General features: G+C 43.3%; 1 protein-coding gene across 1 annotated transcript in view; it reads right to left on the bottom strand.

Annotated features, from left to right (window-relative positions):
• LOC309554634 (uncharacterized protein) overlaps positions 1–13,153 on the bottom strand; it is a 188,490-nt gene that overhangs the window by 67,927 nt on the left and 107,410 nt on the right. Inside the window, exon 18 of the mRNA XM_082256352.1 lies at positions 292–419. Coding sequence (XP_082112478.1) covers positions 292–419 — 128 coding nt within the window. The remainder of the gene's footprint in view (positions 1–291; positions 420–13,153) is intronic.

Here is a 13,153-nt window from a genome sequence, read left to right as displayed (position 1 = left end):
CCAACAGGTCCACTCCCCTTGTGACTGACAGTAGGAAGTGGGCATATCCTTAGCCAATAGACAACCTGTTATTGGCTATAGAATCTGCCCACTCTCTGCTGTCATTTACAAGGCGAGAGCAGATTTGATAAGGAACTAATGTCTGTGAAGCCCCATCAGGCTCTGCCCAACACAGTGTCACTGGTTGCTAGGAGGCTGTCGTCTGTGAAGCTGTGCCAAATTTTCTGAGGACAAACAATGCTGGTTTTACTGCTGTGTGATTTAAATGTGTTTCTCTAGATACAGCATTACCTTTAGCGTGCCGCAACACAAGCTTTTCTGACTGTCTGGCAGTACATTTTGCTCCATGGAGGTGGGGTTGGTGTTCAGGTTATTTTGTTCATTGTCGTCTTTCTCTGCTGCCATCTTGTCTAAATTGTCTGAAAGTGACAAATTATAAAAAATAGTAAAAAACATCCCAGGCAAATCAAACAGTTACTGGAAATTTACTGTCAAATATTCTGTGTTAGAAAAACAAAATGGAAGAAAAGATTGCTCAAGTTCTAAGCACAGATAAACAAGTCACCTTCTCAAGTAATTAGTGAAACGATAAAGATAATTAGTATTATTACTATTTTTACTATCATCATCATTACCCTAAATGGTCGGTCTGCAGGAGTTTAACATACAATTTTTCTTCCCCCACTTGTGCATTTTGATAGGTGTGGACTCATCCGCCCTATGTGCTCCTCGTGAACACAATGTGCATATGGCCATTGGGGATTTGAGTGAACCGCCGGTACTAACATTAATACCCTGACAACGTGTGGAGGGACTTGTATTCTCTCAAGTCCATATACTTGTTGCACATTCAAACTACAGAGCTGCACAGTCAGACTGCATGAATATAAGGTATCCTTTGCCATACAAACAGCCACGTTTGTAGTATACCTTCTGTGAGGAGACAACTAAAAGGATGCTTTTTGCTCCATACTCCCTCTAGGGGTAAGTTGATATCTTCATAGTTACTGTTTACTCTTAAGGATATACTTGTGTATACAGACACATACCTATTATGGGTATTCCCTACCCTTATGGGACTTGGGGATCCCTCATGGATGATGAGATATATTGTTTGCCTCTATGCTCATGTATTTGTTCTAAATAATATTGCTTACATTCTATACATCCGTAGATACACAGGTGGTGAATGCACGGTTATGTGTATATAAACTTCCCTGAAGAAGGAATTAGATGAACAAAAATTCCGAAACATGTTGGAGGATACACTTCCCTGCTTCATGAACCCCTAATGTATTATCCCTATCAGGATATGTATATGGAATGTTATTTTAAAGTCTAAATATGTTATTTCTTGTATTTTGTTGAATTTTAATATAAATAAATAAATGTTGAAATTTTATATATTCCTTTCTATACCTTTCATTACTACACTTACCATCTCCAGCCCTTCCACTCAAATTCCCCAGGGACACCTATAGTTGTTTCTTTCATGAATTCAGTGGGGAAGGGATTTTGGGCTGGTTCGGCATAGCCTTGTACCAACCATTCAATTTGTCTCATAAATTTGGGTAGTAAATACCCGCGTCCCACTCTTGGTACAATGCATTGCCATCTCTGATTTTCTTTGATTCTTTGTTTCTTGATTTCATCTTTTGATTGTCCATCTAGGCCTTGATACTCCAATATTTTTCCTTTCATCTTTCCCTCACCTCCTGTCCCCCCTTTTTTCTCCAAAATGGCTGAGTTTCAGGGTAAAGTATGGGAGGACTTTGTCTCTGGCCTTCAAAAAGATTTTGGTCAACAGGAATCTGTAGTCTCAGAGTTGACCTTTATATTTTCAGGCCTTACAAAATGGCTTGAGAAAAAATCAGCCATTCATTGGCATGTAAAAACCTTTGAGCAATATAGAGAAGACAAACTTAATCCCCTAGGCTTACGCATCCAAATCTTTCCCTCTTTTGAGGATATAAACCCTGCTTTTAAGAAAGATTGGGAGGATAACCTACAACAATGTTCCAACAAGATGATGGAACTATTAATAGGGGAATATAGGAGACAATCAATAGAGGTTAATGCCAATATTGAAAAAATATACTTAGAGCTTGCCCCCTTTAAAACGCACCATCTGTACGAGGAACTTAATACAAAACTTACAAAACACCTAGAGTTTTTCAATAGAGAAATACTCAAAAAGAAAGAAGCAAAGTACCTGCGTGACAGACGTGCGTTTAAGGAGGGTAAAGCTTATAAATGGAAACAAACTCAGTATCATATCCCTAGAGATGCTCTTAGGAATAATGAACCACGTAAATTGTCATATACCTCTGATAACTCCTCTGTTTCTTCTAGCTCATCTAAGTCCACCACAAGTAACAGACGACAAAAGAGACGCCAACAAGGTGAGGGTCCCCCTACAAAATATCCAAAAACTCCTAAGAACAAAACTACCAAAATGTTTCCACCTGGGTTCACCCAGGAAGGAGCAATTGCCTCTACAGGTGAACAACCAAACGTTTCAAATGAGGCCCCGGAGCTTGTCATTCCAAGTAATACCCCACTCACCACCACCCCCAAAATCCCCCAGATTTTTTTAGGCAAAGTGCCTCCTCCCAATTCCCAAACCCAATGATCCCCAACACTTTAAATCCCAAATGCACTGACCAACTTAGTATCATTAATCTTTCTTCGCACATTCTCACAGATATTGAAACACAACTTTTGCACAAAGGTCTCACTTTTTGCCCAGACGCCAGTCTCGACAAATTTGAGACCATAAAAGATATACACCTCTTCACCCGTAAACTCTTGTTAAAAAGTATGTATTCCAAAAAAATCTGTGACACTACACACACCCTAAAAGAACGACAAGCTCTGACCAATTTAGAGGCTCTCCTCGAGGAGAATGAACCTCTAGATTTAATTGACCGCCTTGATATTGAAATGCTGTTATCCCAGGTAGAGGATCCCGACCCTCCAGCGCCTCCAATGTCGTCTGAACAAAAACTTCTAAAAAAGTCATCTAACATCTACCCGTCACCCAGCTCTAACCAGGCTGTAGCTTCCTTTCTAAAACTTACCACAAGAGAGATCAAAGCCCTGAGAATGGACGATATAGAAGTCCAAAGTAACATCACCATGGAGGAGAAAAAAGCCCTGTATAATTTACGTAACAACCATGAGTTGACAATAAAGCTATCCGACAAGGGTGGCAATGTTGTCCTCATGGATAACAGCCAATACACCAACATGTGCCTTCGCATTTTAAAAAACACCGAGTGGTACCGTCCCATAAACAAAATTATAATCGAGAGATTCAATAAGGATTTCTACAATCTTGTAGATGAAGCATACTATAACAACGTCATCCCAAAAACAACTTGGGATTTCGTGAGAACCACTCACCCACGTATCCCCACCTTCTATGCCCTCCCAAAAGTCCATAAAAGCATATCAGACCCTACAGGAAGACCCATTATATCAGGAAATGGGGCAATTACCGAAAATCTCAGCAAGCTCATTGACCAACATCTTAGGCCCATGGTAGCTGACCTCCCATCATACATCCAAGATACAATCCATATGCTACGCATTCTAGAAAATATTCACATACCACCAAATGCTAGTTTAGTTACTATAGATGTGGAATCACTCTATAGCTCAATACCCCATTCCTTGGGACTGGCAGCTATCCGGAAGGCCATGATGAGAACCAATGAGATTGATGGAATATTTAAAAATTTCATTCTATCTGCCTTGGACTTTATCCTAAGACATAATGTCTTTTGTTTTGCTGGCTCCCACTACCTCCAGGTACAGGGCGTTGCCATGGGCACTTGCTGTGCTCCGGCATACGCCAACCTGTACCTGGGGGAGTGGGAGCAAAATCTCTTCCTATCTGAAGAATTCACGATGTATGCGGACCACATACCTATGTGGTACCGCTACATCGATGACATTCTTATGATATGGGATGGACCTCCTTCCCTTCTTTTGGAGTGTATGGATTACATCAATTGTAATGATTTAAATCTAAAATTCACGGTTGAGCATAGCACCTCCTCAGTGACTTTCCTTGATCTCAGGATAGTCAGGGGGGATAATGACATGCTACACTGTGAGCTCTTTAGAAAATCAACCTCAGGCAATACTATCTTGCATGCCTCGAGCTCGCACCCTAAGCCGTTAGTAGACTCCATCCCATATTCTCAATACTTGAGGGCTAGACGAATATGTACCACAGAGGAGGCGTTTGAGGTAGAAGCTAAAATCATACAGAAAAGACTATCAGCAAGGGGATATACCCCAAAATGTTTGAAACGAGCTTTTAAAAAGGCAAAAACTCAATCCCGTCGGGATCTTCTTTCATACAAAAACAAAAAAGAAGCTGAAGACTCAAGTGATACCACTACGAGAGTTATAACAAAATACTCCCGAGGACACCATAAGGTTAGAAAGATCTTAAAAAAGTACTGGCATGTGTTAATGTCTGATTCGTCGATCAGTCCCTTTATCTCAGAAACACCGCAGATAACATTTAAAGGAGCTCCTTCCTTGTCGGATGCCCTTGTTAGTAGTGAATACAAGGGCCGGTCAAGGAAGGACCCTTGTACACATTTGGGCACATTCCCCTGTGGGTCATGTGCCCAATGTCGATATATTAACACCAAGAAAAATGTTATACTGCCTAATGGTAAAAACTTTCGTCCAAAACATTATGTGAACTGCCAGACTATGGCAGTCGTATATCTACTGTCTTGTGATTGCGGCTGCTATTATATTGGCAAAACTATCCAAAAATTTGGCAAACGTATTGGCCAACACATAGCAAGTATTAAAAAGAAAGATCCAGAAGTACCGCTAGGTAGACACTCAGCTTTGGTAAATGGTGCCAACATTCCACATATAAAATTCTTGGCTTTGGATCGAATCCACCCCAGCTCCCGCGGAGGAGATCTTAACAAGTTTCTCCTCCAGCGCGAGCTTCGTTGGATTTCGGACCTAAATGCCACTTCTCCACCGGGATTGAATGAAGCCTTTAATTTTAAGCCGTTTCTCCCTGGCTTTAGTTCAGGGGGTTTTGAATGGGATTTCTAGCCCCTTTTATGGATGGAAAGGGGAGAGAGGGGGGAGGGGGTGTGTGTGGGAAAATGTTGAATGGAATCTTTAACTCTTGTAATGGTTGGGAATAGAGATGTGCGGGAAAATATACTAATTCTCTGGAGTAACACCCAGATTCTGTCAAATAAAATATAATAATACTAAAGATATTTGAATCCCAATACACATTCTCTTCTCTCGTATCCATCTCTGCTTCCCTATTTCCATTTCTCGTTTTTTGTTTTGTCATCAAATATATAAAAATATATATTTTTCATGAAATGTCTCTGCTTATGTATTTGTATGATCATACATGCTTAAATGGTCGCATTATATGCCTAAGATGTTCTCAGTTACAATGTGGAAATCAAAGAAATCGTTAATTATGTAATATTATGCAATATTGTTACTTTATGTATTAAATCTAATATTATTTATATCACTGCAGGGGGGCCTCTGTCTGCTCGTCAATCATTAGGGATCCCTATCTCACGTATGGGTATGATTGGACAATCTGTACCTCTCATGCAGCTCACTGTGCAGCCCTATGCATTTGCATTATTCATGTTGTTTATGTGTCTTTATCTCCTTTTTCTTTTTATGCTCCACGGCATACCAGCTATGCTGAAATGTCACTTGATACGGCCTTCCCTCCTCGCTTTGGCCTGTTCCCATTGGTGTTCCACGGCACGCCCAGGCCCCTGCAATGCATGCTGGGGCCTGTAGTTTGCGCAGCGATACAGGGGAGGTGTCGGTATCATGGCGCCTCTGGACGCCATGTATCCTTCACTGACACCCCGTCTGCGAGATCCATCGATCATCTCGCGAGAGCTGCGCATCAACGTGCCGGCGGTCATGTGACGCCGGACGCCGCCGCGTCACAGGTACGCGGCGGCCCTCGGCGCCGCTTAGACCGGGGGAGCGCAGCCCTGGATGTCACCCACGCCCTTCCTCTTCCTCTCGATCTCCCTTCCTGCTTGGAATGGTAGGATAGAGAGGGATAATATACCATCAGTGGAGACACCTAATAAAAGGAAAACTTGAAATCCAACATATGGGGACAACTAGCTCAGAACCACCCACCTGCTCTTTACCCGCCCCTCATCATCCAACCAGGTGTATACACTCCTCCTAATTCAGGTAAGAACTCTCAGGTGGAGCATATAAATGCTTCAAGCTTAGTGGGACTCAGTACCTTTGGGTCACCACAGAGAGATCGGTTATCTGCATTTCACATAGGATTTCTGACAAGGTATGTGGATTTTGAATTCCCCTTTCCTAATCACACTTTTATATATGGGAAATCAGTCATTATGGCTAAATATTTTCTTCCCCCACTTGTGCATTTTGATAGGTGTGGACTCATCCGCCCTATGTGCTCCTCGTGAACACAATGTGCATATGGCCATTGGGGATTTGAGTGAACCGCCGGTACTAACATTAATACCCTGACAACGTGTGGAGGGACTTGTATTCTCTCAAGTCCATATACTTGTTGCACATTCAAACTACAGAGCTGCACAGTCAGACTGCATGAATATAAGGTATCCTTTGCCATACAAACAGCCACGTTTGTAGTATACCTTCTGTGAGGAGACAACTAAAAGGATGCTTTTTGCTCCATACTCCCTCTAGGGGTAAGTTGATATCTTCATAGTTACTGTTTACTCTTAAGGATATACTTGTGTATACAGACACATACCTATTATGGGTATTCCCTACCCTTATGGGACTTGGGGATCCCTCATGGATGATGAGATATATTGTTTGCCTCTATGCTCATGTATTTGTTCTAAATAATATTGCTTACATTCTATACATCCGTAGATACACAGGTGGTGAATGCACGGTTATGTGTATATAAACTTCCCTGAAGAAGGAATTAGATGAACAAAAATTCCGAAACATGTTGGAGGATACACTTCCCTGCTTCATGAACCCCTAATGTATTATCCCTATCAGGATATGTATATGGAATGTTATTTTAAAGTCTAAATATGTTATTTCTTGTATTTTGTTGAATTTTAATATAAATAAATAAATGTTGAAATTTTATATATTCCTTTCTATACCTTTCATTACTACACTTACCATCTCCAGCCCTTCCACTCAAATTCCCCAGGGACACCTATAGTTGTTTCTTTCATGAATTCAGTGGGGAAGGGATTTTGGGCTGGTTCGGCATAGCCTTGTACCAACCATTCAATTTTTAACATACAATAGAATGGAATGAGTTAGTTGACATAGAATCAACAGCTTCTTAGCCATAATAATGGCCACACTTGTTTTTGTCAGCTGAAGGCTGAGCATTTTCAACGAAGTTGCAAGAGGACCTCTGGCACACCTGGTGACCGCATAGTTGTTATGGACATCTAATTTACCACTGGCTTCCGCTCACCCAACGAATCAAATTCAAAATACTAACAACATCTTACAAAGCCATCCACAACTTAGCCCCCAACTACATCACTAGCCTAGTCTCAAAATACCAACCTAATCGCTCTCTTCGTTCCTCTCAAAACCTCCTGCTCTCTAGCTCCCTTGTCACCTCCTCCCATGCTCGTCTCCAGGACTTTGCCAGAGCCTCTCCAATCCTATGGAACTCCTTACCCCAATCTGTCCGATTATCTCCTACTCTATTAGCTTTATGCGATCTCTGAAAACCATCCTCTTCAGTGAAGCCTATCATAACCACACCTAACAACTCTACCTCCATTTTATCCATCCCCCTTGGTTACTGCCTTTGGTTTCACTTGACCCTCCCTTCTAGATTGTAAGCTCTAACGAGCAGGGCCCTCTGATTCCTCCTGTATTGAATTGTACTGTAACTGTAGTGTCTTCCCCACACTGTAAAGCGCTGCGCAAACTGTTGGCGCTATATAAATCCTGTATAATAATAATAATTTACCAGCCACAGCCTATGAGTATGAAAGGACTTTGTGATTTCTATATGTTCTTAGAGTGTTGAGTATCAGTGGCACTGAGAGTAGTTTTGGATGGCACACATTTACATTTATTACATCTATTCCCTACAATGGTGATTAAAAGACTTTGGTCATCTGTATATGTTCTTCTACAGTATGGCCAATAGTTTGTAGACCTCTCCCTTCCTTCTTGCCAAGATAACTTCCCTTATTTCTTGTTTACCCACTGACCTTACTCTATGGGTCATCCCCATATACCCCAAGTCAGGTCTTCAACTGTTATAACGTATTTGAAACAATAGGAATCATTCTGGTTGATTAACATGTCTCACCCAAACCTGAATTTGTCAAGTTTTTACCTTATACTTCTTTATGATGACATGTTGTATTACCCTTTGTTCTTTTGTAAACATTTCTTATTGAAAAAATAAAGAATTAAGGGCACTTGCAGGTTTAGCCAATCAATTTTGCATTATAATTCTACACATTCTGCGTAACTGAGGTGCGTCAGAGGTTGTGTTCATTGCTTACATACTTAGTACCCACATACTTAGTTTCCCACTTTCCCCTCCCACAAAGTTGGAAAGTATACAATATCTAATGTCATGTTCCCAGCTAATTAACCACTTGACCTCCAGAAGATTTATCCTTCGTCATGACCAGGCCATTGTTTTGGAATATGGCACTGCATTACTTTGACTGACAATTGCACGGTTGTGCGACTTTGTACCCAAACAAAATCAATGTCCTTTTTTCCCCACAAATAGACCTTTCGTTTGGTGGTATTTCATCAGCTCTGCAGTTTTTATTTTTATCGCTATAAACAAAAAAATCTGACAATTTAGAAAAAAAAAAAAAAAATGTTTTACTTTCTGCTATAAAACATACTGTATCCAATAAAAAATGAAAACATCTAATTTCTTCATCAATTTAGGTCAACATGTATCCTGCTACTTATTTTTGGTAAAAAAAAACCCCTATAAGTGAATATTGATTCGTTTTCACAAAAGTTATAGCGTCAACAAACTATTGGATATTTTTATTTATTTATTTTTTTAAATGTATTTATTTTTACTTGTAATGGTGGTGATCAGCGACTTATAGCGGGACTTGCGACATTGCGGGGGGACAGTCGGGACACTAACTGACACTTTTTGGGGACCAGTGACACTAACGCAGTGATCAGTGCTTAACAATATGCACTGTTACTGTACTAACAACACTGGTTGGGAAGTGATTAAACATCAGGAGTGATCAAAGGGTTAACTGTGTGCCTAGCCTGTGTTTTCTAACAGCGTGGGAGGTGCTTTTACTTGGGGAAGGCATTGATTCATGTTCCTGCAAAGGAACAAAGGATCAATGCCTTCCCTACTGACAGAATGGCAATCTGCCTTGGTTACATAGGCAAATCGCATTCTGCCTGTGTACCAAATGATCAGCGGGTGCCGGGGGACATCGCCGCGTCTGTGGACACCGCTGATCAGCTCCCACTGTGTAGAATCACAGTGGGAACGAGCCGCTGGCAGTGCACGCTCGATATCCAGAAGAGCAGGATTATGTATATATACACGTGATCCTACACAGCGTGGCTGCCCTGTAGCAGTAAAACTGCTATAGGGCGGTCGGCAAGTGGTTAAGGGCTGTTGTTTGGAAAAAGAACAGGTCCAAGGTTAGTGAAAGCAGCTTCCCCATCCCTGTAGGAGACATTTAAAGCCTTTGCAAACTGATTCCTTCATTTTTCCTTGATTCCATGGCATTTCACCAATATGGCACTTTATTGTCAACTTTTAGGAAAAATGTAAACTCCTCTTTTCTCTCATCTATACTCTTCATATTGTGGGTCGGCCGGAAACATTGTATCAGAGATCAGATTATAGGACAATATTGGTGTACAGCATAGACGTGCACAGGGGGTGTGCCAGGTGTGCCTGGGCTCACCTTAATCACTAGGTGTGGCGCAAATTCCCCCTATTGCCTGGGCTTCCTCTCCCCCTAGCTGCTGCAGGGATGTTTCAGGATGGAGAGTGGAGAAAGGGTTAGTAAATATGTCATTTACCAGTGCCTTCCTTTTCTAAATGAACACAGTGAACACACTTACTGTGTTCATTCATGACTGAAGCATTGTAAACTGTGTATACTATGCTTCAGTTTGCAAATGAACAATAAGCCGATCAGCACAGAACACTTCCCATTCATTCACTGTCCCCTGCAGTTGAAGCTGCAGAGAAAGGCATGTGTGTTTCAGCTTTGGGGGTGCACACCCTAATGCAATAGGCTGCGCACACCTATGGTGTACATTAGAGCCAAGTGACACTATGCATAAAAAATGTAATTTAAATATATTCCTAAATAGCCAAAAGGATTATAAATCCACTTTTGTGCACTGAACCCAGTTAATTTACCTATGTACAAATAGCAGTGATATCATCACTGTACTGAACATAACCCGCAGAGAGCAGAGCTATAGCAGGGGCCCAGGAGGTCCACCCCCCCCCCTCCACTTCAGGCTGCCTGTATAAAACCACAGGAGATAACGGAGACAAGGCCTGTCACTCACTGTGACCGGTCTTTATTACAGGAAGCTCCTGCATAGAAGCAAAGCTTCATACTGGATCACTGCACAGATCTAGAAGAAATATACAAAGCACGTCGAGATTCAACTGCAGCCAGGTCCTTGGGTGCAGAATATGGGGAAGGAGACATCGCCTTTTATTCCTTTTTTCCCCTCTTTTTCCCTTCTACTGAGATACTGATGTTATGCTGCATCATTCTTCTTCAGACATCAGGGGGAGAGCTAAAGCTAAGTAAGCCCATAGACTTCTCTGCAGAGCACTGAAAATCCTGGGAGTTGTAATTTGAGACATAACCCATATAATGGAACGAATAGACTCCTTACACTATAGAGCAGTGGTTCTTAACCTGGGTTAAGTGGTGGGATTCAGCCGGTTCGCACCGGTTCCACAGAACCGGTTACTAAATATTTGGAAGTTCACAGAACCGCCTAGTGAGTTGTGACCATCTGTATATCATCCTCCTGATCCGCTGACCGCTCTGCTGCTCTCTCTGTCCTCTGTCGGCGCTCTCTCTCTGCAGAGAGGCGACCAGAGCCCACACACTGCACTGGTTGCTAGGCTAAAGCCGCTTAACGTCTAGCAACCAGAGACGTCACCCCTTTCTCCTCCAGGCCGCCGCCTCCCAGACAGTCCCTGACTCCCCGCCTATTACAATTTGGCTCTAGTAGGAAAGGGTGGACCCGGGGCGCAGAGCAGTGCGCCCCGAGCCCACCCATTGTGTGACAATAGCGAATGAAAATCCGCTATTATCACACGGATCCTCCTCCTCCAATGCCATTGGCCGAGGAGGAGGTGGGAGGACTCGAGGAGACGCGGGGACTGAAGAGAAGAAGCCGCCGCTACAACAGGTAAGTCAAGTGCACTGGTCCGGGGGGGGGGGCTTGGCAAGTTGGCATGCTGTTCACTCTGCATTGAAGGGGGCACGATGATCTCTGCATTGAAGGGGGCACGCAGCACGTTGGTCTCTGCATTGAAAGGGGGCACGAATGATGATCTCTGCATTGAAAGGGGGCACGAATGATGATCTCTGCATTGAAGGGGGCACGATGATCTCTGCATTGAAGGGGGCACGCAGCACGCTGGCCTCTGCATTGAAAGGGGGCACGAATGATGATCTCTGCATTGAAAGAGGCATGAATGATGATCTCTGCATTGAAGGAGGCACGAATGATGATCTCAACATTGAAGGGGGCACGCCCCACGCTAGTCTCTGCATTGAAAGGGGGCACGATGATCTCTGCATTGAAAGGGGGCACGCTGGTCACTGTGCATTGAAAGGGGGGCACGCTGGTCACTGTGCATTGAAAGGGGGCAAGCTGGTCACTGTGCATTGAAAGGGGGCACACTGGTCACTGTGCATTGAAAGGGGGCACGCTGGTCACTGTGCATTGAAAGGGGGTCACGCTGGTCACTGTGCATTGAAAGGTGGGCACGCTGGTCACTGTGCATTGAAAGGTGGGCACGCTGGTCACTGTGCATTGAAAGGGGGGCATGCTGGTCACTGTGCATTGAAAGGGTGGCGCGCTGGTCACTCTGCATTGAAAGGGGGCACGCTGGTCTCTCTGCATTGAAAGGGGGCACACTGGTCACTGTGCATTGAAAGGGGGTCACGCTGGTCACTGTGCATTGAAAGGGGGTCACGCTGGTCACTGTGCATTGAAAGGTGGGCACGCTGGTCACTGTGCATTGAAAGGTGGGCACGCAGGTCACTGTGCATTGAAAGGGGGGCACGCTGGTCACTGTGCATTGAAAGGGGGGCAGGCTGTTCACTGTGCATTGAAAGGGGGCACGCTGGTCACTGTGCATTGAAAGGGGGGCGCGCTGGTCACTCTGCATTGAAAGGGGGCACGCTAGTCTCTCTGCATTGAAAGGGGGCACACTGGTCACTGTGAATTGAAAGGGGGCACGCTGGTCACTGTGCATTGAAATCATGTTTTAATGGTTTTGTTCTTTGTTCTTAATGGTTTTGTTCTTTAATGGTTTTGTTCATTTTGTGCACCTATGTATAAATATATACCTAAAATAATATATACCTATGTTTTTAATTTGAAAAAAATCATATTTTATTTTTCTAATTAAGAAGGGTTCGGTGAATGCGCATATGAAACTGGTGGGGTTCAGTACCTCCAACAAGGTTAAGAACCACTGCTATAGAGCCTAATAGTCACTGAGCAGTAGGCGGGGAGCAGAGATGATTTTTTATTAAACTGCCCAGGGAAAGTTCTTCCTATTGGCAACAAGTGAGAGAGAGAGAGAAAGAGAGAGAGCACCTCTGTCTGGATATTGGCCTGCCAGAGGGAGACCATACCAACAGAGATCTAAGCTTGAGACAGGGAGTGGGGACATGTGGGGGCTGCGTAGCACCGCCTACATCGCAACACCCGCACTGCTACCACAGGGTGACTGGGACGTCCAATCTGCTTCCCAGCGCTGATCACTGAAGGCTTTTGCAGAGAGTTCCCCCTCTATACCACATCAATACTGCACTCTCTACTGTACTTATTCCAAACCTATACTGCTCCTATACCAACCTTATACAGCATTATACCAAACCTT

This window comes from Pelophylax lessonae (assembly GCF_965119305.1).
Source record: "Pelophylax lessonae genome assembly, chromosome: 4".
NCBI lineage: Eukaryota > Metazoa > Chordata > Amphibia > Anura > Ranidae > Pelophylax > Pelophylax lessonae.
This window is presented reverse-complemented; position numbering and strand designations above follow the sequence as displayed.